The sequence below is a fragment of the Eptatretus burgeri genome, chromosome 16 (assembly GCF_056783735.1).
Source record: "Eptatretus burgeri isolate ZD-2024b chromosome 16, Ebu_testis_v1, whole genome shotgun sequence".
Classification (NCBI taxonomy): domain Eukaryota; kingdom Metazoa; phylum Chordata; class Myxini; order Myxiniformes; family Myxinidae; genus Eptatretus; species Eptatretus burgeri.
In genome coordinates, this window is record NC_140976.1 from 56,590,375 (window position 1) to 56,615,671 (window position 25,297).

Genomic DNA, 25,297 nt, shown 5'->3' on the forward strand with positions numbered 1-25,297 from the left:
GGAGGGGGGGATGGTGTAGAGAGAGAAAAGGTGGTGGGAGAGAGATGGGAAGGGGGTAAGAGGGGAGGAAGGAGGGATTCCGGCAGATGTGATGTCTAGTTTAACGGCACAGACATTGATGAACCACCCTGCCTGTGAAACACCGGGATGACAGTTTATAGCTGGCTTGGGATTCGAACCCAGGTAAGACAGCTGAGAGCAAGCATGCATACCTCTCCGCTTTCCTGCCATGATGTGAAGATTCATCACTTCATAACAACTGAAAACAATTTTTACTGATTGTGATCATACGATTTATTTTGCCTTCCTAACTCCGGTATCAAACCACGATATCACTGTTGAAGCTTGAAGAACGTACACCATGTGGCTTTACCAAGTCCTCCACGAAACAGATGAAGTTAACTTTAAAAAACGAAACATTGAATTTTTATTTGTACTTACCTATTTCGAAGTGATAGGTCATATAAGACAAGATCATATAAAAAGGGGAAACGTGCCAAATAAAATTTCACATTTTCAGCGACCCATCCACCACCTGTTGCACAGCAGAACAACATGTAGCCAACACAGGCGAGTGGCCCCAGACCTTTGTTCAAGTCGATCGATGTACATTGTTCAGTGATAGTGTGAATATTGTAGAGCACTTGCCAAGTGATGTAACCATTCAAGGAAGCACTCCAACGAAACAGTTGATCAGGAATGGCTGGCTTGGCAAGCAGTGATCTGTCATATTAAACACTTCCCGGAGACGTCCAAGCAATGTCCGAATTAGACAAATGAACACTTTTCATAGCAGACGGAACTGCTGCTAAGTTCAATTCTGGAGCTTAAATTTTTTCAGCTTAGTTTAAAATATTCTCGAGGTTACGGCATGTGCGGAAATGAAATAAAGCCACAAACGCTGGCGTCTCTGGGCATTTATAATTCGTAGCTATTTGAAGCTAAGGTGTTAGTACATGTATTATAAGAATGTGGGTGTATCTATAAAGTACAAACTAATTGAACATGTACGGATTGACAAAGTACGGGACATGACCACATCTAGAAAAGGCACACAATTTTAATGGAATCAATACAATAAAACTGAATGAATTATGTAAACACCACTCAAACACAAACACAGGTCAGGTCAGGTCAGGTGTGGGAGCATGCACCAGAGCAGTGCATCGCTGTGTCCACTTTCCGCCGGTACTCCAGGAGCCTCTGGCCATCTTCAAGGCAGATGCCTGGCCCATCCCCATCTCCTTGAGATGCTGATTAACCTGCTGCAACCACAAGGCATGTGGTCGGCCCATTGGCCTCCTCCACTCACGAGGCTCCCGTGCTGAGAAATCTGGTGAGCAGGATCAGCGTCAGGAAAATGAGCCACATGTCCATATAGGCACAACTGATGCTCATGGACTATGCAGGTATAACAAATCTCATTTGAGTCTCCTTCAGCAACTACCCGTTGGACACAAAGTCCAACCAGCAAAAGCCAAGGATTCACCAAAGAGGCTGAGTACTAAAATAATTAAGTCTCCATCTCAGATCCCTGGTCCGAGTCCAAGTCTCACATCCGTAGAGCAAGACTGTAAGCACCAAGAACCTGAAGACTTCTACTTTCATCCTCCCGCACAGTTACAGGCAGCACCACACACCATGATCCAATTAATCTATGACTCCCCATGCCCAACCCAGATGTCAATTGAGATCTGGCTCACAGCCAGCAGAGACATGAATACCACTGCCAAGGTAAGTGAATCACTCTGTGACTTCAACAATCTCACCAGAAACAGTTACAGACAAGATAACAGCATCCAAGATGTCATCGAAAGCCTGAATCTTAGTTTTGACCCAGGTAACCCATAATCCCAGTGGCTCTGACTCCTCATTGAGCAACTTGGGGGGGCCCCCAAAAGGATATGAAGTCGCCATAAAAATTACTGTCTCATCTGCAGAATCAAGGTCAGAGATCTTGACATTCCGAAACGATGCACCGCTGCTTGATCTCTCCAACATCCTGCCCAGAATCCAGTCCATTCATGCACTGAAAAATCTGGTGGCCAGTACACATCCTGATGAACTCCAGTAACAACTGGAAATAAGTAAGAGATGGTACCACCACATCTCGCAGCACTCTCAGTACCAGAGTAGAGTTCAGACATCAGATCGATCAATTTTGGTGGCACCCCACGAAGACCAAGAATCCTCCAAAGGGCATCCCGATTCACTGAATCAAACACTTTATAGAGATCAACATAGGTTGCAAGCAGCCTCTGCCAAAACTCTCGTCTGTGTTCAGTGAGGACACAAAGAGCAAGGATAAAGTCAATCGTTGGTGTCTTTGGTGTAAAGACAGACTGCTCTGGATGCTGGTGCTCACGCATATGGTGGAGAACCGAATCAAAATTATCCGAGCAAATACCTTGCAAGGCACTGAGAACAGCATCATTCCTCGGTAGTTGTTGCAGTCCAGGCAATGACCCTTCCCTTTCCAGAGAGAGACAACAAGGCCCCCTTCCAGTCAGTTGGGATGATGGCTATGTTTCAGGCAGAGCAAAGAACTGCTTGCAACAACACGAGGACAGCATTTCCACCAGCAATGAGAAGTTCAGCATGGATGCCACAGATCCCAATAGCTTTACCCCATTTCAACCGGTTCAATGCAGCCTGCATTTCCACAAACGAAGGTGGATAACAGTTGATTTTAGGGTCAGCAATAGGGATAGTAACAGCTGATATCCAACTCGACAGCTGGTGGATCAGCCTGGTACAGCCGCTCAAAGTAACCAGCCCAGCAGACTTTCACTTCAGACTCCTCTGTCAAGACCCTATCACCCTCAGCTCTAACTGCAGTACTCTGAGGGATGGGCTTGGAGGAAATCAATGCGCAAATTCCCCTGTAAGCAGGACGAGAATCACTTGACCACAGGTTTGCTCTACCTCCTCACAGATTCCTTGCAAATAGGCCTCCTTGTCCACCCTTAACGCATGTACAATTTTATGCCTCAGCTACCTGAACAACTCAGCAACACCATTCAGCCTGGCCATGCAACTCTGGTCAATGATATCCAGTTTCCCTTAAGACAAAAAATTCTTCTTCACCAAACGGTGAGTTCCAAAACATTCACCGGCAACAAAGATGGTGGTCTTGAAGGCACTCCACAATTCAGGATTCCCCAAAGCATTCAGATCCCACAAATCCCCACTCATCCTGTTCTTAAACTCCTCAGCTTCCCTCTCTTCCTTGAGCTTGCCAACATATAGCCTAGGCTGGGATGGGCCCATTCTCCTGGATTTAAGTTTCAACTTCAGAGTTGCTACAACAAGGCTGTGGTCAGTATTGAAGAACTGAACACTCCGGTAGACCCTGCATTTCTGGATCCTCCTCCAGTGAACATCAATTAGCACATAGTCAATCTCCTTTGCCTCACCATCAGCAATGGAATACCAAGTCCTGTGATGAGCCTGGGGCACTGAAACCATGAACCAGCCACCCTAAGTCCATAACTTCTTGCAAAGTCAATAAACTTAATGCTATGCTGGGTCATAGTTCCAGACCCATGGGGACCAACACACTCTCATAGCCATTACTATCAGTTCCAGTTGATGCATTGAAATCCCCCAAGACTAGAAGAGTATCTCACCTGGGGCACTGATCAATCACAGACTCGAGTGTGGCATAGAATGAATCCTTCACGGTGAGATCCCTTGCCTCAGTTGGAGCATATACAGAGACCAGGGAAATGACACCCAAGGAGTGATGAATCTTTAGTCTCATAATCCACTCGTTGACTAGTGCTACCTCAATTATCATTAGAGTCAGCTTGTTTAACACAGCGATAGTAACTCCTTGGGCATGATAACCATGAGAGCAACCAGACCAATAGTCGTTGTGACAACCTACCATGATCTCTCTACAATACGGTCTCTGAACCTCAGAGAGCGCTGCAATACCGATGTCCAAACGCTTGAGCTGAGATGATAACAGAGACAGGTGATCATCCTCTCTTTGGGATGGGACATTCCAGGCACCCACACAAAGGGACCGCTTCAGGTTAACCCAAGGAGACCGCCATTTGGTGGATGACACCTGAGCACCACCCCGACACACACACACACACACACACACACACACACACACACACACACACACACACACACACACACACACACACACACACACACACACACACACACACACACACACACACACACACACACACACACACACACACACACACACACAACGCAATCTGACCCGGGAAGGTTACCCCGTGGTTTTCCTCCTATCAAAGAGTGGCGATCCCAAAGGCTTTGCTAGAATCCGGTCATCCTGTGAGCTGCCATGTGGAGGGCAGCTGCACAAGAGGTTCTCCCATGGAGTGTATTATTTGATTTCTTTGTGCTTTTCATACGTTTTTTAGAATGAAGTGTTTTACGGTGGCCAGAGTGCAAATTCTGCTACCAACTTCCGAATAAATAAGTAACCCAACTGCAGGAGGACATCTGCAGACACAGTTGGGCAGTAGATATGGATGGCTGTTGGCTCGCAAGGACATCTTTGACAGGATTTGTTTTTAATCCTGCTGAGTGGCCATATCATACACCCTCCTCACCAGGAGACCTGGTGGGGAAGACGGTTTCATTGCCTACAACCCGATCATAAAACAGTGTAGTACAGGTTTACATGGTACCTGTAGAAGGTCACAGATCTTATCTAACCTGACCTGACAATAACACACCAGCAAACGCACCAAATAAAAACAAACACACCAGCACACAAAACCACACAAAAGTGAGGGTGATGGTCTACAATCTCTAACAGCTATTTTTTGTTACCTCCAACACCAAGATGGATGGAGGTTATGTTTTCACCCCTCTCTGTCTGTGAGCAGTATAGCTTAAAAATTCAGGATTCAGAGGAAATTTGGCAGATAGTTGCGGTGTTTCACAGGAAATAATTGATTCGATTTTGGTGTTGGTCTGGATCCGGATACTAAAACATTTTATGGGATTCTTCACCATTGAGAGATGGAGCCTAAAATAATATGCTATATATCACGATATTTCAAAAAGTTGTGGACGGATTATGACAAAACGTGGTGGATGATTTGGGTAGGTGACAAGAACAAGCCGATTGGATTTTGGTTAAGGTACAGATGCAGATCTGACCTATCAGTGAGATACAAAAAGTATACTGTTCAGCCTGGCGGAGGATTGTGCTCGACCGTGTGTCGTTCTCGTTCCCCTCGCCGAAGGAGAGGGCATTTATTGCATTTGGGTCCGTTTGTTTATCTGTCTGTTTGTTACCCTCGCGGAAGGAGAGGGTATTCCATTTGGGTCCGTATTTGTTTGTTTGTTCTCACAGAACTTTTGCATTTTTCTCAGCAAGCGCTTGTCTGATCGAGACGAAATTTTCATCATTTGTGAAAATGTAGAATGTTATAATTATCAAGACATAGGCCACATGGTGTGGCAGCAATGTTGGAAAAACGGAAAAACTTTGGACCTTTGTATCTCTGAAACCGCACTAAGGAAAATATTGAAACTTGACAAATGGAAAGTACTCCTCATGGGGAATGAGTGTGATTTTTATGACGTCATAGGTGCCTTCGATATGACGTCCTTATTGCATATGAAGAACACCACATCCGATCAGTATGAACATTTTTGAGGGTCATCTAGGGATAAAATGTTCCAAAAAATGTTTATGATGCTATCAGTCACGTGATTCAGCAGATATATATATATATATATATATATATATATATATATATATATATATATATATATATATATATATATATATATATATATATATATATATATTCTTTTTTTTTAATAAAACCTTCAAAAATCTTCTTCTCTGAAATGGCTGAACCCATCATCACTGCCAGCATTTTATAAAGTGGCAGTTCTAATTATGTCTGTTATTAATTATGGAACACACCAGTACACAAACACCTCACAACACAACACACAAAACAAGTCCAGGCAAAGGTCTGCAATCTCTGATTGCTCTTTTGCTTGTTTGTTTTAGCAACCGGATCAATGAACTGAATGCAAAGACAGTCTTAGAACAACCAAAATCATTCAGAGGATATGACCATTCAAAAGTGGTGACATCAAACTGCTTTTTTGGGGACCAAGCTGATTATTAGCCATTAAGATTCTTCAAAAAATAATGTGGGTGGAATAGCAAGTGGAGTGTAAAGCCAAGAGAGCAGGAGAGGAGATGGCATAACGTGGAGGATGCATTAGAGGATAGAAAAGGAGACGCTGTAATGGCAAAGTAGAAAGGGATTCAAAGGTAATTTGCTGTGGTAATACGGAAGGAGCAATAATCAGAGAAAGCCATTTTGCATGTAATTAGGCGTGGCCGTGAGAGGCAGTTCCTGATGAGGATGGTGGCTTGGTGGCTTAGGACCCTGGTGTGCTCAAGAAGCAAACGGCACCAACTCACAAGGAAGGATTTGTGAACTTAAAGCATTTTCAAATGGAAATTATACACAAAAACCAATGAGTAACTTTTCCTAAAACCTTATTGATGAGACATAGTGTGTTGTTGATGTTAATTGCATTTGTCCTCAATCTGTTCTGTTATTTTCACGAAGGCTTGATTGCTTCAAGGAAGAGAAAACTGCAAATATCACTGGAAAAGTATAAACAATAAAACAATACAACATGAAACGTAAATTCATGCAAAAATAACAAATATCGTGAATTAAAGTACGGATGATTATCATAATTTTACATGATACGGTGTTCATTATGACCAGATTAATAACCCCGAGTTATTGTCAACAGGAATGACTGTGGTGCAATGCGGTAATAACAACTTTGTTCATGGATTCAAATCAGTGATGGTTTGCATTCATCTCAAAATCCAAGCTGCAGGTTGGCCTGGGCCCAAATATATATATATATATATATATATATATATATATATATATATATATATATATATATATATATATATATATATATATATATATATATATATATATATATATATATATATATATATATATATATATATGCCCCGGTTGGAATAGGTGTACCATATCCCTGTGTTGAAAAAAGCGACCAGGGTTGCGTCAGGAAGGGCATCTGGCGTAAAACCTGTGCCAAATCATTATGCGGATCATACGGATGATCTGCTGTGGTGACCCCTAACGGGAGCAGCCGAAGAAAGAAGTTAGAATACATATATATATATATATATATATATATATATATATATATATATATATATATATATATATATATATATATATATATATATATATATATATATATATTGTTGTGGTTGACGAAGTTCGCAAACCACCATTCAGGTCCCGTAGGTGAGATATCTCTGTAAGTATATGTGTAGTTAGGCCCAAACCCGTTGTTTAGAGGGAATAAATGTCATTCATTCGGGCTGCGACCCTTTTAGATAGCCGTTTTTTTTTACTATCTTTATTTTGGACCAGCCGCCATTACTACCACCACAACCACCACCAACCACGTCTCAACAGCCATCACACAACAACCACCAACCGCAACGCCGCTTCACAACAACAGCCACGACCCTTGCCGTCACATCTCGCTCTCGCAACCATCGCATCACCGCCATTCCCGCGCCGCTTGTGGGCACCGATCCTGGACTCGTACAGGGCGCGCACCGAGCAGCGGGTGCAAAAACACCAGCCTTTCCGAGAAATCGGATCAAGAATCATTCACGCCCACTTTTCCTCTGTCCAATGGGGGAGCCAGCCAGAGGTGAAGGGTCGAAGGTGAAGGAGCGAAGCCCCGGGGGCTATAAAGGGCCACGTTCGCTCGCCGAAAAGGCAGTTGTTGAGGGAGTTTCTGAATCGGGAGAGAAAAAGAGTTTCTGAATCGCAGTTGGACGGAGTTGAGAAGAGTGGAGAGTGGGAGAGTTGGAGAGTTGTGGCGGCGGCGAAGGCAGTCGAGAGGGCGCTCGTGTCAGAGTCGGGGAGCTGCGGAGAGGGGAGGCCGGTAACGCGACCGAGGTCCCAGTGGAGTCGCTCGTCGCGGGACCCAAGCCAGCGAGATATCCTCATTCCCCCGAGCATCAACAACCCCCTCCTGTTTCCCCCCGCGCTGAGATAGTGTGAGAAGGGGGCCCCGTTCCCACCCCATTCCAGGCAGTGCCAGCGAGGCCCACGGAGTCGGAGCGCCACCGCCATTTTGCGGCTCATCACCAGACGGGTAGGCTCAACGCGGTCTCGGCCCCAGGCCCGTCTGTCCCCCCTCATCGTTGAGGGTGGTCCCTTTTTCTTTTGCTTTGAGTATATGTGTTGTCGGCGCCATCTGTGAAGTAAAACTGTATAAGTGTTGCCATGTGCTCGGTAGTCGGTAGGAGATCTGCATTGTTGCATTTGCTTTTTGTGCAGAATTGTTGTGTTTCTTCTACTTTTACATTTGCTTTTGGTGTATAATTGTATATGTGTGCTTTCCGTTTTCCGCGGAATAAATGTGCTTTATGTTGAACTGTTTTTCCCGTTTCGCTTCGTCTTTTCCTTTATTGAATCTCCATCTTACTTCACGTAAAGGGTTGGTCGTGGGCTAAATACGCCCAATAATTAATCGAACCGTCGAGGTTGACGATAACACCGCTCGGTTATCCCGATAGTACGGAATGGGTCGCTTAAAGTGGCCCGTGTCCGAAGTCGACCTGCGGCGAGGTGCGATCGCCCGGTCTACCCTCCGTGTGGGTACTTAGGTAGGTCGAATTTGGCGAGCAACCCTATCCCACGCGGGGGGCCGATTGGCACGATCGTGGTGAGGCCGAAAGGCCCACCCGTGACTAGTTCCCGGCGTTAGTCCGAGAGGGTCACGACGGGATTGTCTGTCCGGTGGGCGACGTGCCGCGATTCGAGTTACGTGGCCGCTCGCACGCCGGCGGGCGCGAATCCGCAACAATATATATATATATAAAAATATATATATATATATATATATATATATATATATATATATATATATATATATATAAAAATATATATATATATATATTGTTGCGGATCCGGGGTGGCGGGATTATCACCTGGTCCTAGGCGCCACCCTCACCACCACCGTCTCCGGGGTTTATAACGCCGGCCGGCTCAGCACAGGCCTTGGGTCACGCGCCTTCAATCGCGATACCAACGTAATCCTTGTACCTTGCGAGTTGGGGAAATAGAACCCCTGGTTAACCTCCGCCATAGAAGATCGGAGGTTACTGTTTTCACCCCTTTCTGTTTGTTTGTTTGTTTGTTTGTGAGCAGTATTACGGAAAAACTCCTCAATGGATTTCGACAAAACTTGGTGGGGGGGTGGGGGTTAGGTATGATCCAAGGATCATGCCATTAAATTTTGGACTTGGTCCCCCACCCCTCCAAAAAAAAATTTAGAGAAATTTTTTTTTTTTTTTTGCATTTCTACATTTTTAAGTGATATCCAACCCCCCCCCAAAAAAAATTATTAGAGAATATTTTTTTTTGCATTTCTGCATGTTTTAAGTGATTTCCAACCCCCCCCCCCAAAAAAAAAAAATTGTTAGCGAATTTATTTTTTTGCATTTCTACATGTTTTAAGTGATTTCCAACACTTCCCCCCAAAAAAATTGTTGGAGAAAAAAAAATTTGCAACTTTTTTTTTCAACAAAATTTCGATTTTTTTTTTGAATTTTTACATGTTTTAAGTGATATCCAACCCCCCCCCGCCCCCCCCAAAAAAAAAATTGGAGAAAAGAACTATAACTGTCAGCACCGTTGACATCATATTTAATGAATAAGATATAAGGTTCACTTGAGTGACCCAGCAGTATTGGCGGCGGAGGTTTTGCACTCTACCGAATGCTCCCCCTCTCGTTACAGACTGGTTTTGTCAGAGACTGAGCAGAGTCTACCAGTCTGTAACCACTTTGGTGTTATATGCCAATCGAACGGATCGTTCCTCGACGCGACACAAATTAATCCATAGCGGCAACTTCATATGAACCAACCAGATTTATTGGGGAACATCTGGGATCACAACACAAGCAAAATTCACGACAATGGTTTTATTAAAAATCCTCAACCCGTTCTTAACTAGGGAACCACGGTCTACAGGTTTCGAGGGGGTCGGTAACGAAATATACCTTATACAACACGTGCAGACAAAGACAAACAGCATGCAAGACAAGACAGAGTACTTGGTGATGGCTCATGGACGAGAGGAAAGCGTCAAGAAGCACGAATGTCGCTCGTAACGAGCGGGTGTCCACGGGCTCGAACTCCCAGCTCGAACCACGCCGCTCGGCAAAATGACGCTTGTCCCAGACCTCACACACGCGGTCTCCGCGCGCTCTGGCCCCGCGCAATGTCGACGGTACAAGTGCGCCAGATCAACGACGGGCCTCAGCCGATCTCCCTCCAAGGTTCAGCATACAAATCCAGGCCTGGCCCGTTCACAAGACAAGGCCCAAATCGAGATCCTGGGCTCCGGCAAACGTGTCGAGCCGTTGGTGTGAGCAGGGACTGTCAGAAGCTCCGGCGTCTCCTCTCCTGCCTTCCCGCCTCGAAGCCCGACTTCCACTTCGTCCTCTCAGTTTCTCCGTCTGTCGAATCACCTTTTCTTTCCTTGGAGTCGATCGCCGATTCGACGTGCAGGCCTCCTCTCTTACGTTCGCTCGCTTCGAAACCCAGCACGCCTCCAGAGCGACTGTTTCCACACACCGAACCTTTTCACGAAGCCTTCGTTTCTCTCGCTTCGAAGCGACTCCGAGCACGCCTCGAGACCCGACTGTTCTTCAAACACAGCTCTTTTCACGAAGCCTTCATTCGCTCGCTTCGACATACGAGCTCCCTCTCTTTGCTTTTGTTCCTTTCTTCATTCACACGAGCGCGCCTCTCTCAGCAAGCGTTCTCCAAACACTCTTATTTTCTCTCCTTAGTTTCTCTTCTTTCCGCTCCTTCGAGCACCCTCTCTCGGCAAAACCCGACCAAAGGCACCGCCCCTCGCGTCACTTCCTCTACAGGCCACACCCTCTCTCCAGGCCACACCCCCTCAGCCGACTGGGAGGGATTTATCCGGGATGGGGAAGGAATAAGAGAGACCTCTCAGTCCTCCACCACTAGTCCTGCAGCGTAGTCTGATATTTCAGATCAATTGTTCAAATTTGCATAAAAGCACCAAAATTGGTACACATGTAGAATAATGTATTCCGAACAATTCTAGATATGGAGCCACCCGAGATTGTGCCTTGGTCAGCTTGGGCGACCATTTTCATAAATGGCCACCATTCTACTTTAGCGAAATTGGCTATATGCTCTTATTTTCTTATTGTATTGGTGGTAGATATAAGGAAAGTGTAAAATTCAGTAAATTGATCATGAAAAAGCGTATTCAAATATTATGAGCCAGTATTTTCGGTAAAAAAGCCATTATTTGATTTGTAAATTGCTGCTCACCTGAAACTTTTCACTGAAAAGTACCCATTATTGCCTGGAGAACAAGAGTCAAATGATATTCATCACATTCAATGGGTTTGGAATCAACAAAAATTGCATTATAGATTACATACTTAACTTTATTTTGAAAAGGGAACTGATAATCATGATAATGACAAACTCAGAAAATGTAGTCAAATTATTGCACACTTCACTTTGAAGCGGCTACGGTTTACTGTCTACTACCATTGTACCAGGACACATGGTACACGCATACATCAGTCTAGTACAATATGAGTTTCTGAGCTCAAGTGTACTGGCTCTGGATCAAGAAGTCAACACTTTTACAAGCAATGTGACTTTGCATTTGCATATTCTAAGCTAGGCCGATATCTCAGTCTGTGTCTACTGCGTCTGTCTACTGGCATTCTCTTTCACAAGCACACAGTCCAGTGCATTGCAGATTAGCCTTGCAATTGCAGCGGTTTCTACAGCCTTTTTTGCAGCCGCACGACACCAGCTCGAAGCAGCTTTTTGAAGCCTCAGGGAGTGTGGTCCAGAGTGGTTTGTAGGACCCATCCTCTGTTTGCCGCCAGCCCCAGCTTGTTGGTGATGAAAGCACGGGTTGAGGGACCAAGACCTGCCCCCAGACATAGCCACCCTGGAAGACTGATCTCTTCACATGCTGTTCCAAAGCATCGTCGGAAGGTGGGATGCGCTGGACAGAGTTCCTCTTGGCGAAGAGTTTCTTTCAGGCCTCGTTGACATCCGTATATGGACTGGTGCGGTCATAGAGGAGCACCACAAACCTTTCAATGCAGTGTATTGTGTCATCCTGGATGTTGACTGACGTAGTGGTCAGGGTCACAAGAGAATCTGTCAGTTCTGGAAACGAGTTCCATGTGGCCCAGGCAGATTTCTTCCCATGCCCCACGAATGCTGATACCATGTCACATCCAGTCATGGCGTGGAAGACAGGGAGGGCACGTGCCTTCTGTGGACCGAGGGAGGCAGCTGTTTCATGGGCAGGGATGTAGCGGTAGTTCTTGCCCGTCCCAAAGGCAATCCAGAGTTCATCCACGCACGGTAGTGCCTGGGCTACCATCACCGCCAAGACGACGATGTCGGTGTCTACGGTTCGAACTTGAATCCGACGGTGGTCATGTTCTGCAGCATGGGCCACATGTAGCATGATGCGATTGTCCACCTCTTCTTGACCGCATGGAGCCAGAGAGCTTTCATCTTCCTGCCTTGGAAGGCAGATGACTGCTTCACCATCAGTGACTACCAGCCCCTTTGCCTCGTCATGGAAGGACTGCACCAGCACATCGGACAGGAAGGTGAAGAGCTCCACCTTGTTTGCGTCGACACGTAGGAAACTCTGCCAGTTTCCTGGTATGGCTGCGGTGCTCACCACGCGCCGTCGCACCCCTTTTCCTCGTTTCTCCTTTGTCTCTGTCTTCAAGGAGCCATCTTTGTAGCTATCCCAAACGAGGTCGAGACATGAAGCACGACACAGCTGCCCCTCGACGTATGGGATGAAGACTTGGTGGGCATATTCTTCAAATGTCTTGGCAGTGCCAGGCTTCAAAATCTGCAGGATGGTGGCGCCATCCAGGACAACAGAAGTGACAGCAGGTGCATCAGACTGAGCTTCAGCAACGCCTTCAAGCACACCAGCAAGTCGCTTTTGATACCCAGGTGTAGCTTACCTGCATCAGATAACGTGGGAGGGCATGCTTATTTTTCATGACGGAAGAACTCCGTCATGAAATCGTGATCCAGGTTCCCATCGTGGCTCTGGCAGCCTATGGAGAGCCTTGCAAATAAGGCCATATCATTCTTCACAGATGCTTCCTTTCCTTTGGGTGCTTTTGGTCTTCTGTCTGTTCCGAAGAGGGGGAGTTTGTTCCTCTTTATCGATTCGTCAATAGTCTTGGTTCTGTCGATGAGGCAATCCTTTGAGTATGCCTGAAACTGTTCTTGTCCAATCTGCTTGGCAGTGCGAACTGTTTCAATCACTGCAGGATCGGCAATCTCCTTGGTTTCTAGGACCAGCAAATCTGGAGTATCCTCCTCGAAGGGATTCCCCAGCTCTTCAATGACAGCCACAAGTGATTGTACATCTTTGGCAAATGCTTCCTATGCACATGGTGTTTCTTCATGGTGACTTGTCTCCTCATTGGCATTTGGATGCATGTTCGCCTCCTCAAACTCCATGATCACTCTGGCCACCTCGGGTCCGGCGACCATCCAGCGCCCCAGAGCACTGGGATTGTCCGTCAGGCCAACGGCACCTCCGTCACCCTTGACACGGGCATTGTTTTGTTCATGTGCTTGGTCAAGAGGAATTGCTGAGAATGCCCTCTTGGTCTTTTGCACTGTGAAGTCTTCTGCCTTGAACACATTGTAGATCTCTAGGTGCTGTTGTGGAAGTTCTGCCATGTCACGCAAATGGACTGGTATCCACCGGGCATAGTTTATATAGTCCAGCGTGAAGAACCATGGGACTATCTCAGTGAGAGCATCCAGGTACATGATGAAATCTCCCTCTCTCAGAGATCGCACGTAGATTAGGATGGAGAGCTCCAGATCCAGGACTGTTGCCCAGTACAAAAACTGGGGAGAGCTGTTCTCTTTCTCATGGCACCAGTCTTCGAAGTCCTCGGGAGGCTGGTCATCTTCTGCACTGGCGTTGTGCTGATGGTATGCACGTCGTTGGAGTATGTACAAGGCAGCCGCTGTGAGTTGGTGTGCCCTACTTGTGCGTTTGACGTGAGAGGCCTGAAGAAAGGAGTCAGCGGTTCCTGCCGTAGCAATCTCTGCCTGTGCAAGTGCATGAGTCCACCCGCTTCCCTGCAACCAGTCAACTAGTGTCTTCAGTGCTGCCATCTCGACATGCAGGCCTCCGAACATCACCACCAGTTTGTCTTCCCCAAGTGTTTCCGGCCAGCGTGCAAGTCTCAGCGTGCAGCATCAGGCCAATGTACATTGGCAGAGGAGTTTCTTGAGATGTGGCATGACTGACAGCTTCATGTTCTTGTGTCTTTGTACCAACAGGAGAGGTGCTTCTTTTCTGCTTCTGGCAATGCTTGGCACCGTTGAATTTCAGGAGCTGTGCAATGGACAAAGCTACCTGTCTTGAAGGAGCATCAAATTGATTATTGATGGAGAGTCCATGCAGCACCATATTTACCAGTGAAAGTAGCACAGGTGGCACAGCCTCCTGCTGGCAGCCTTCCTTGAATGAGCCAATGAATGAGTTGGCTTCCTCAAACATGTATCGACGAACTATCTCTGAAGCTCGAGCGAGGTGAACTAATTCACTGTCACAGTCCAGCTCGCAAGCTTTGCCAAGTGCCTCACCAATGTCCTCATCAAATGCCAACAGGATATCTCGTCCTTTGCTCTGTGCCCATAGGCCTGGGAGCTGGGCTATTAGGTGTTCTTTCAGCCTTGTCGTATTCACTCTCGTGTCCAAGGGAACTCCAAAATGCTCCATTCTGTTCGCATACAGGTTTGCTAGGTCGGCAAGTCTGAATACAGATGTGTCCTCTTCCAGGTGAGTATCTTTAATGTAAAGGGCAAGTTCTGCCAGCACAATTCCAGAGACCACACTTTCATGACCAGTCTTGTCTTCAGCATTGACAGAGGACTTATCACGATTGTAGAGAGACATTAAACACTTGGAATGATACTTGACATCAAGAGCTCTCATATCACCCATGCTGAGCCGTGCCAACAATTCGTGGTCTCCAATTTGTGTTGCACACTGCCGCACATGCTGATCAATCTTGAATGTGGTGGCTTCATGTAAGGTGTCCACATCAGACTGTCTGCAGAAGAAGCATGAGGGTTGACTTGAGGTACTTGATTCTGCACTGAGTGACCTGGTGCGCTTTCCTGGCACGGCATTGCCTTCACCAGATGAGCTGCCTTCTGCTGGCCTCTTCTGTGCTCTTTGCAACTTTGTTGTATTAAAACGAAGCATCCATCGTTTATGATAGACGGCTTTGTGAGCAACCATTGCGGCCTCGATGCCCTCTCCTTCATCAAGTCTATCAAGCTGCAGCGTTCTGGGTCGTAAGCCCAACTCTCCAAACTGCATCAGATTCCCGGCCAGTGTCTTGTACCCACTCCCTGTGTTTGGGCGTTTCGTATTTTCTGGACAAACAAGGGACTCTGCTGTGTCCTGGCATATGGCACACAGTTCCCAGTTTGTGTTGGATGGGCCAACAGACGCTCAGTCCATGGAAGAATGCACTAGCTGGAACTTCTTTGACATGCTCACGCCCGCTCGTGTTGACTCCGCTCCTGATGATTATCACTCAATATTCTGCAAAGACACAAAACACCTTGTTACCACACTAATACTACTTACTACTACTACTACACCAATATTACCAATTACAACACCACTTCCACCACTACCACCACCACAAGAAAATACTTCTGAACCTGTCGCTGATGCTGTGTGCGAAAATGGGTTTTCCCATAAAAAATGACCATTTTTCCCCAATACAATGGTTGTAAATATAATAAATCAACACAAATGACATTTGTATTGTTTTCCTTTGTAAATGCACATCACATGGAGTATTTATCACCTCTGAGAAACCTACAAAGAGAATAACAATGACAGATATCCCATGTTGTTAAAGTAGAATGGTGGCCATTTTGGAAAATGGCCACCAAAGCTGGCCAAGGCAAAATCTCGAGTGGCTCCATATCCAGAATTGTTCAGAATACATTAGCCAACAAATGTACCAATTTTGGTGCTTTTATGAAAAGTCGAACAATTGGTTTGCCATGCTGCAGTACTACACCGCTCAGACAACAAAACAACCTTTTGCAACTCCCGACACACATGTTACGTCCATTTTACCACACAACCGAGCTATACATGCATTTAATGGGGGATCTGAGCTAATCCTATATTTAGTAGTCCCATAAGGGCCATTTCCATAACAATATATACAACTGTCATTCCGGTGTTTTGCAGGGTGATTCATCAATGTGTGTGCCATCCCTCAGATGGACATGAAACTTAGCGTCTCATCTGTTGCATTAGTTGGTAGACGTGAAAGGTCCCACATTGTCCTTCGTGACGAGCTATTGCCAGCACACTCAAAAAAATTCAAAATTCCTGTCCTGACTACCTGTGTTAGAGTAGCAACCCATTCAGGATTGCAACCCCAGCTAAAAACTGCTTCAGCAAAACTGACACTGTGTGGAGCACTAGCAGGAGTACCCGGCATTGCCCGGTGCTGTTCAAATCCTGTTGGCATTTTGAAGAAATCAAATTTTATTATCATTTCTTTTTTTGTGGGTGCCTGAAACACTTCCCTATGCCCACTAAGGAATAGGGTCAGGGATCATTAATATTACCTTTCACATTGCTCCAAAGGATTAATCATTATAGAGTGAGTTAAAAAAAATAAATAGAGCGATTTTCAGCTGATCTGGAATTGAAATTCCAGATAAGGTATTCTCCTCAAGTACCTTCGATCCTTCTGTCCATCTCCCATTTCTTCTTCTCCCACCAAACTGCTGGGCCGATCTGGCTGAAATTTGGCAGCAACGTTCCACTCTGAACTGGTAACTGGGATTGCAATGCTCATTCTGGTCACGTGACTTTAATTGGTCAAATTGGTCAACTTGGTCACGTAGGACAAATTGGCCAACTTAGAAAATTTCTTCTAAAATCTTCTTCCCCAGATCCACCAGTCAGAATGCTACCAAATTTGGAGACAACATTAGGACAGGGTCCTGATAAATTGTGGAGGCCATGCTGATCATATGACCAGAAGTGTGTCAAAATGGCGGTCATGTAAATTTCTTCAAAAATCTTCTCCGGACCCACCAGTCTCAATGCTACCAAATGTGGGTTACAACATTAGGCCAGAGTACGGATGTTAAATTACGGATATCATGCGGATCACATGACCAGAAGAGTGTCAAAATGGCCGACTTATTCAACTTTTGGGAAAATTGCAAAAACTCCTTTAAAAATCTTCTTCTCCAGACCCACCAGTCAGAATGCTACCAAATTTGGGTTACATTTGGACAGGGTTGTGATGGTAAATTGCAGAGGACATGCCGATCACATGACCGGAAATGTGTCAAAATGGCGGACTGAGTAATTTTTTTGGGGAAAAATTGCGTAAATTCCTTCAAACATTTTAATCTCCAGACCCACCAGTCAGAATGCAACCAAATTTGGGTTGCAACATTAGGACAGTGCCCAGATAAGCTTCAGATCCAGTGGTCCTATTTTTCATATAGTGATTGTTTTTCCAAACTTTTATATTTATTTTGCCCAAAACACTCCCAGGCACTTACTAATGAACCTCTGAAGGTTTGACGACGATCTGTTCAAGCATCTCTGAGAAAAATGGTGACACATTCAGACAGACAAAGGCAAACATCTCTCTTATCGTGTAGGTGTTGCATGATGATGATGAAACAAATTTGGTTTCAAGAATCAGCAAAATTCCTGATCATGTTTGAAGTTTTGTTGTGTACCAGTAATTATTATTTAATCAATAACAAATCCAGTTGTGATACAGAGCACCTGTTACCTGCTTTCAGGAAGCAATATGTGGCTTGAGGACACCATTAATGAAATAATTCCCGGTAAACAGTGCATGTAGTTCTCCAGCATGGATGCAAAGGCAGATTTCCATTTTCCTTTAATTTTCTTTGCTGAAAAAGAGATTTAAGATGGATTCGCAAAACAGAAAATCTTTTTGGTACATGGACTGAGGAGTTTCCCCACACGAGCTCTGATTGCTAAGTGCAGTCAGCAGCTGTCGAATACGACACTTAAATGATGACAAGGCTGTGACTAAATAACAGCTCTGCTCATGACAAGAGATGCCATAATGAAATGCCGAATCCATTCTCAATCCCCAGACACGGTAATGGCTGTGTCAACGCCATGCACATCGAAGATGGGGTTCTTAAAACCACCGACCTCACAACGACACCACGTGCAAAAACAGGAGTACATAACGTATGTGCATTGTATCTCTTTTGAGAGTTTTACAAAGATTGTCAAGAAAAGGTCACTTCATAAATTAAATAAAAATACAATCATTGGTGAAATAACGGGAACTAGAAAGCATCTCAAAATGCAAAGACCATCCGTGTCTGCTTCGAAACTCAAACTAAACTTGACAAAGACAACAGCTAAAAAATTTAATGCAAATTTTATTAAATCGTATTCTCCATATTCTCACAATAAAGGTTTGTTGAAATTTGATGACAAAAGCTCAGATAGTAATAAAAAATAAAAGGTTATGTCCTGGACAGACACACTGAAGCTTAAATGCTAAAAAAAAATAAACACGGAAGCGATTTAAAAAAAAAAAGCCATCAATCTCGTGTCGATGTGCGGCGGACAGGCTAATAAAGCCTATTTCTACTTACCATGACTTTATCCTTTGACTCAGTTATTAATTAGTATTCTCCATATTCTCATAATCGGGGTTTGTGGAAAATTTGATGACAAAAGCTCAAATGGTTAAAACGTTATGACCTGGACGCGCACGCACACACGCACATCTCCTCCTACACAGGCAAATGAGCTAATAATTAGCAAAACCAACTTCAACAAACAAGTATCAAGCTCGATCAAGCATCAGGTTTCTAACTAACAAGAGGCATTGCAATTAATTAGTTTAAACTGGGCTTCCTTTCGGTTGTAAGTTGTCATGTAAATAAACAAAGAAAATCATGTAACGCCTATTTTAGCAGGGGGCTGGCAGGATGACCTAGAGGTATGCACACTCACATTTAAGCCATCTAACACGGGTTTGAATCCCAACCCAGCTATAAACGGTCATTCCAGTGTTTCACAGGCAGTGTGATTCATGATTTGATGTCTTTTACCAAGTCATGTGACTTCACTCAAGCACAATTATCACTTTTTAATTGGCAGGCATGAGAAAGCTGCTCAATCTACGCACAGCATTTGATTATTTTCTGGTATCTATTCTGAGGCTGCGTTCTTCAGCGTGCACATCTTCATTGGAGTTTTTCTTCAGCTGATTCACACTTATTGCAATGATTTTCGACACCGTGAGGTCAATGATGAGTTTCACAAACTGATAAATCTGCATTTCAGGCATAAGTAACACAGAGACAGAGAACAAACTTATAAAGCAGAATAAAAGCTATCTGGCAGGATTCCAGAATTATTTTTTTTCAAATTCTTGTGGGAAACAAAGGAACTGACACATCATAGAGCAAATAAATATAAGTATGTGAGAGAGAGGGAAGTGGGTCGGCAAGAGCAGGGAGTATTGCGTAGATGGGGAAGGAGACAAAAAGGGACAATTTCTTGCAAATTCAGACAAAACTGAATGCTTTCATTGCCTGTATCTTTCATAACTACACAAGTTAAAACTTTTAGACAAAAAGATCTGATTAGTTTTCTCCATACTTCTAGCTTTTTATGTAATGCATTGGTCATTATTGATTCCTTATATTCTGGCCTAAATCTAATCCTCTCCCTCTGCTCTTACGGTTAATCAAATTTTATCCGGATATCCTTTTCATTGATTGATCGTTCAATCAATGAAGAGGTATATTATTCAAAGCATCACAAGGTCATGTGAGAAAGATCTATACAATTTAATAAAAAAAAATAGTAGAATGATAATCACAAGTTCCAACTTCCAGCAATAGGACCACATCCTTGGATCATTTTTACAAATGTCATCATAACTCCAACAAGTGATCTGTTTTTCAGATAATAGACATTTATCCAACTTCAGATTTCTGTCCTGTTGTCACATCACTAAATATCATCCATTAACCGTTTATTAGGGTGGTGGGCTTGGGATTCTAAGGTCCTGAGTTCAAATCCTGCCTACTGTTGAATAAACACCAGATGGGGTTGACTCAGCCTGTCATCCCTCTGAGGTCGGCAAAATGAGTACCAGCTTGCTGGGATGATGGAGCCATTCGAGTATCCTGTGTCGGAGTGGCGATGCGTCCAGGATTGTGCCCAATAGTTCAGGAGATTGCTTTGGCAGCACCAACACTCTGCACAGAGTATGGTCCAAATGGAGACCCTTGCCAGGACTTGTTTTGTGTGGTGTTTGTGTAGTTTTGTGTGGTGTTTGTGTAGTTTTGTGTGGTGTATTTTGTGAGGTGTTTGTGTATGGGTGTGTTACGAAATAAATAAGAGAGATAATTATAACTGCCACTTTAGAACTGCTGGCAGTGATGACCGGGTACCAAGAAGTCTGGCTTTGAACGTGGCGTGTTACTCTGTCCATAACTCGTCAATCCCATGTTGTATCAAAGCAGGGTTGTATCAATCTATTTATTACATATGCAGTTAGCCCTTTTTCCTCAATACATATTAAGTATCAATTTAATTGGTGTTGAAATAACCTGAACACGAAGTAATAAATGTTACCATGGGTCCACAGGGTAAACCGGAACTCCCCCGAGTAATACGAAGCCCACCCACGTCTTTGTATGATGCGGAATTAAAGATTTATGGACCGAGTAACACACCACATTCAATCTATTTATTACGTAAGCAGTTAGCTATTTTTCCTGAATACATTGTCGGTTTCAATTGAATTGGTATTTAAATAACCTGAACACAAAGTTATATATGTTGACACCATGGGTGCAGAAGGTAAAGCGGAATTCCCCTGAGTCTAATGAGGCCCCACATGTCTCTCTATGATGCAGGATTCACAAGTTATGGACTGAGGAACAGGCCACTTTCCATCTATTTATTATGTACACAGTTGACCATTTTATTTGGGGCCATCATCGGTATCAATTGAATTGCTACTTACTCCTGCACCCTCAAGCACATGCTGGTGCAGCCAAGTGAGCCTTATGCAAAAACAAAAAAATTTAAGAAGTTCTCAGATTCAAATAATTAAATAATTCTGGCTTCCAGACCTTGTGGCCGATCAGGTTGAAATTTGAAACTTTCATTGCCAATTTCAACTCGATCATAACTCTGAAGTTTCACATTGATTGATGTTGCAGTTCCAGAGTCAACATTATTTAATATTTTTCCTTCAATCCAATATGGCTGCCAAACCATGTGACTGATGATATCATAAATATATATTCTGCCTTGAATTGGGAAGAGGATCAAGCTTGTTAAGTTTCATGTTAATAAGATAAGGTGCATTTTCATATCCAAGATGGCCACCAAAACCACATGATTTATGATGACATAATTTTATCCTATATGCAGCAATCGCATTAGATGATAGTTGCAAAGTTTTGCTTCAATAAGATAAGTGGTTCCAGAGAAAACATTATTTAATATTTTTATTCAATCCAATATGGCTGCCAAACCATGAGACCTATCATTTATTCATTAACAAACTTATATCCACTAGTCTTGGAGGACATGTGTGTGAAAGTTTCCCCTCAATTTGGCCAGCCGTTCTGGAGTAGGTTTTAGGGTAAATTCAATATGGCCACCAAACCATGTGACCTGTCACTGAGAAATTAACATACTTGTACAAGTGTGTCTTAATGAACATGTGTGTAAAGTTTCACCTCAATTTGTTCAGCCGTTTCGGAGAAGATTTTTTAAATTTATAATTTTCAATCCAATATTGCTGACAAACCACGTGACCGAAGATATCATAAATTTACATTCTGCCTCCAATGGGATAGGGGATCACGCTTGTTAAGTTTCGTGTTAATCATATCAGGTGCGTTTTCTATCCAAGATGGCCACCATACAACGTGACTTCTGATGTCATATTTTACCCTTGCTGCAGCAATGGTGTTGGATGATAGTTGCAAAGTTTTGCTTTGATAGGATAGTGGTTCCAGATAAAACGTTATTGAATATTTTCTTCAATATGGCGACCAAATCATGTGACCTAGCAATTATTCATTAAACTTATATCCCCAAGTCTTGAAGAATATGTGTGTGAAGTTTCCCCTCAATCTAACCACCTGTTCTGGAGAAGAAGATTTTTGAAGGTTTTTGGGTAAATTCAATATGGCCACCAAACCATGTGACCTGTCAATTAGAAATTAACAGACTTGTACAAGCATGTATTGGGGAACATGTGTGTAAAGGTTCACCTCAATCTGTCCAGCCGTTCTGGAGAAGATTTATGGGGAGACTTGAAGATTGCAGTCCATCGACGATCCCCCATTAAACTTGGCAGAACTAGAGCAATTTTCATATGAAGAATGGGCAAACATTTCACCATCTCACTGCAAAGCCGGTAAAGACCGAGACAAAAAGACTCGAAGCAGTCATTGCTGTAAAAGGTGCTTCTCGCAAGTACTGACCTAGGTAGGGGCTGAATACTTTTGCAACCAGTGAATTTTGATTTGTACATGTTTTTTTTTCCAAGTATTCCTGACATAAAATCTCCTTCAACTATAACAGTTTAGATTGATCTCTTCAGTTGTGAATAAAAAAGATCATTTGGAAAAATTGTATATGCATAATTCGTAATTCATCTGAAAGTGGGTGAATCGTATGGGGGTGAATACTTTCGCAGGCCACTGTAGTTACACTATTGCAATGATACAACCAGCAGGATGACTCTGTAAGCACAAGAGTTAGTAATTATTGTTGACTAGCAAATACTTTCCGTCACTTCGCTGACGGGTACATTACGGATTGGGGGGGGGAGAGTAAAAAGGAGGGGAGGGAGGGAAGGGAGTGAGAGAGGACGGAGGCGAGGTGAAGATGGAGAGAGGCTGGGAGAGAGAGGGAGAGAGGGTGGGAGAGAGAGAGGGATGAGAGTGGGATTGGGGTGAAAGAGGCAGAGTGAGAGGGAGAGAGGGGAGGGGAGAGAATGCAGAAAGGGAGAGGAGAGGGGGGATTCCGGCAGATGTGACGCCCAGTTTAACATCCAACCGAGAAACGGAAACTCATTGAACAATCACCCTGCCCGTGAAACACTGGGATGACAGTTTATAGCTGGGACGGGGTTCGAACCCAGGCGAGACAGCTTAGAGCAAGCATACATACCTCTCAGCTATCCTGCCATGATATGGTGATTCATTGCTGTTAGGGGAGGGGGAGGGGTGTGAGGGGAGGGGAAGGCAGTGTGAGGGGTGAGGAGGCAGCGTGAGGGGTGGCGAGGTTGCAGGAGGGGTTGGCGAGGTGGCGCGAGGGGAGTCGAAGGCAGTTTGAGGGGAATGGAAGACAGCATAAGGGCAAGGCAAGGAAGTGTGAGGGGTGGAGGGAAGGCAATGTAAGGGGAGAGTCGGCAGCATACCAGGGCAATGTAATGCCGGGGCGATAAAACACGCCATCATCACGGTCAATCATCCCTGGTTCTTTTTATTGTTTATGGTATGGGAAATAAACCTGTTGTTGGGTCGCACCCATACTCCACTGCTATCACTCATCTGTCTGTAAAACTTATTGTTCTTTTTTCACCAGAATGAATGTGGGGTCAAAGTAATTTGTGGTTAGTGATTGTTGAGGGGCCTCTTTGTGTCGATAAGACTTTTTCATGCATGACTTTGACTTGTATGTGCATTGCTGATTTTTAATCCCTTTCAAACTGCCTGGTTATCTGTTTCAATTGGTTTAATGAGGAAGTGCTATATGAGGCAGTTCACCCTTGCCGATTTGTTACAAGTAGTCAGAAGCTAACGTGTAACCTCGGGCAAAGCTCGGCCGTATCCTGGATCGGTTGACCATTGGGAAGCACAGTACACCATCTGAGGGGTTTAATTTTCTATGAATGGAAAGCGGGATTTGGACACTGGACCCGATCAAACTCAAATGTCACAGATGGTGTCTGTGGTTGTTTAACAACATGTATGTTTTTATTTTGTTGGCATGTATGTTTGCTTGTGGGTTTGTTAGTTTGTATGCTCTAGCTTCAAGCTCCTCCATGAGCCTCAACTAGGTATACAAAACGTCCCTGCTGTTTAGAACTCATATACTGGAAGTTCGATAAAACTTTGGCCAGACTCTGAGCACATCTCCAAACATCTAAATACTGAAAGGTAATATTTTTAATTTCCAAATAAAGTTGCCTTCATGATTCACTATTAGCATGTAATTATAGGAGGAAATGGGTAATACGGAATCTTTGAAGGATTTTCCCAATCCCAACTTGCCGTAGGCTTGGTGGACCATGCCTATTAATGTCTTATCGATTTACATATTTATATTAAACTATGAGTCACTTGTCTTGAAATATCATGACAGCACCCAAAGATAAAACTCTGAACCGTTTGCAATGTCGTCGGCACAAATCATGTGGGTTAGATGTTCCCTCGAGCTTCCAGGTTAACCATCTTCTCCTCGACCTAATGGCTGTGTTTCATTTCAAGGGTGTAGGTGTCACAAGACGAAACTGGCACAAAACCAAACCCGGGACATTTTGTTGTCAATGTTAGCTGTCACCACTGTGCCTCCCCAGGGCCCCCTCCAGCATGGAGAATGAGGCACAAAGCTTTGTCAAGACGAATGATAAAGCCATCACAATATTGTGGGTGGAGAAATGAAAACCTCAGGAAAGGGAGGAGCACTTGGGAGTTGGAGAGAAGATTAGGGCATTAGGTATGACAAAGTGAATGAAAATAGGTCACGATGAGACCAATGCACAAACTTGGAATAAAAAGCAAGTGAGATTAAATTTATTCCATTGCCAAATTAGATCCTGATTTAAAAGCAACAGCAGAGTAAAGAGACACATGGTTATTTAATGGATCATCTGGCAGATTATTGAGAAAAATGGTTTTGGGAAAAAGGTGGCAGGAGTTCAGAGGACCTCTCGCATACCCTTGTAAGAGTACCTGCAGTATGCTGTTTCATCATGTTGTTTATCATTTAATATTTAACAATACCATACATTCTAACAAAAAATAGGCCACAAGGGCAGAGAAAGTGCGATATTGAACCGACCATTGCC

General features: G+C 44.1%; 1 protein-coding gene across 1 annotated transcript; it reads right to left on the reverse strand.

Moving 5' to 3' along the window:
• Nucleotides 1–14,268: 14,268 nt before the first annotated feature.
• LOC147011112 (uncharacterized) lies at nt 14,269–23,548 on the reverse strand. Its single transcript, XM_085858588.1, has 5 exons — nt 23,395–23,548; nt 22,491–22,625; nt 18,834–19,519; nt 17,984–18,107; nt 14,269–15,738 (listed from the first exon to the last, which is right to left on the reverse strand). Exon 5 carries the CDS (start codon nt 15,508–15,510, stop codon nt 14,269–14,271), a length of 1,242 nt encoding a protein of 413 aa, XP_085714714.1. The 5' UTR covers nt 15,511–15,738; nt 17,984–18,107; nt 18,834–19,519; nt 22,491–22,625; nt 23,395–23,548.
• Nucleotides 23,549–25,297: the final 1,749 nt, after the last annotated feature.

Coding starts and splice junctions, on each gene's coding strand:
- LOC147011112 (XM_085858588.1), bottom strand. CDS start 15,510: ATGCAGTTTGGAGAGTTGGGCTTACGACCCAGAACGCTGCAGCTTGAT.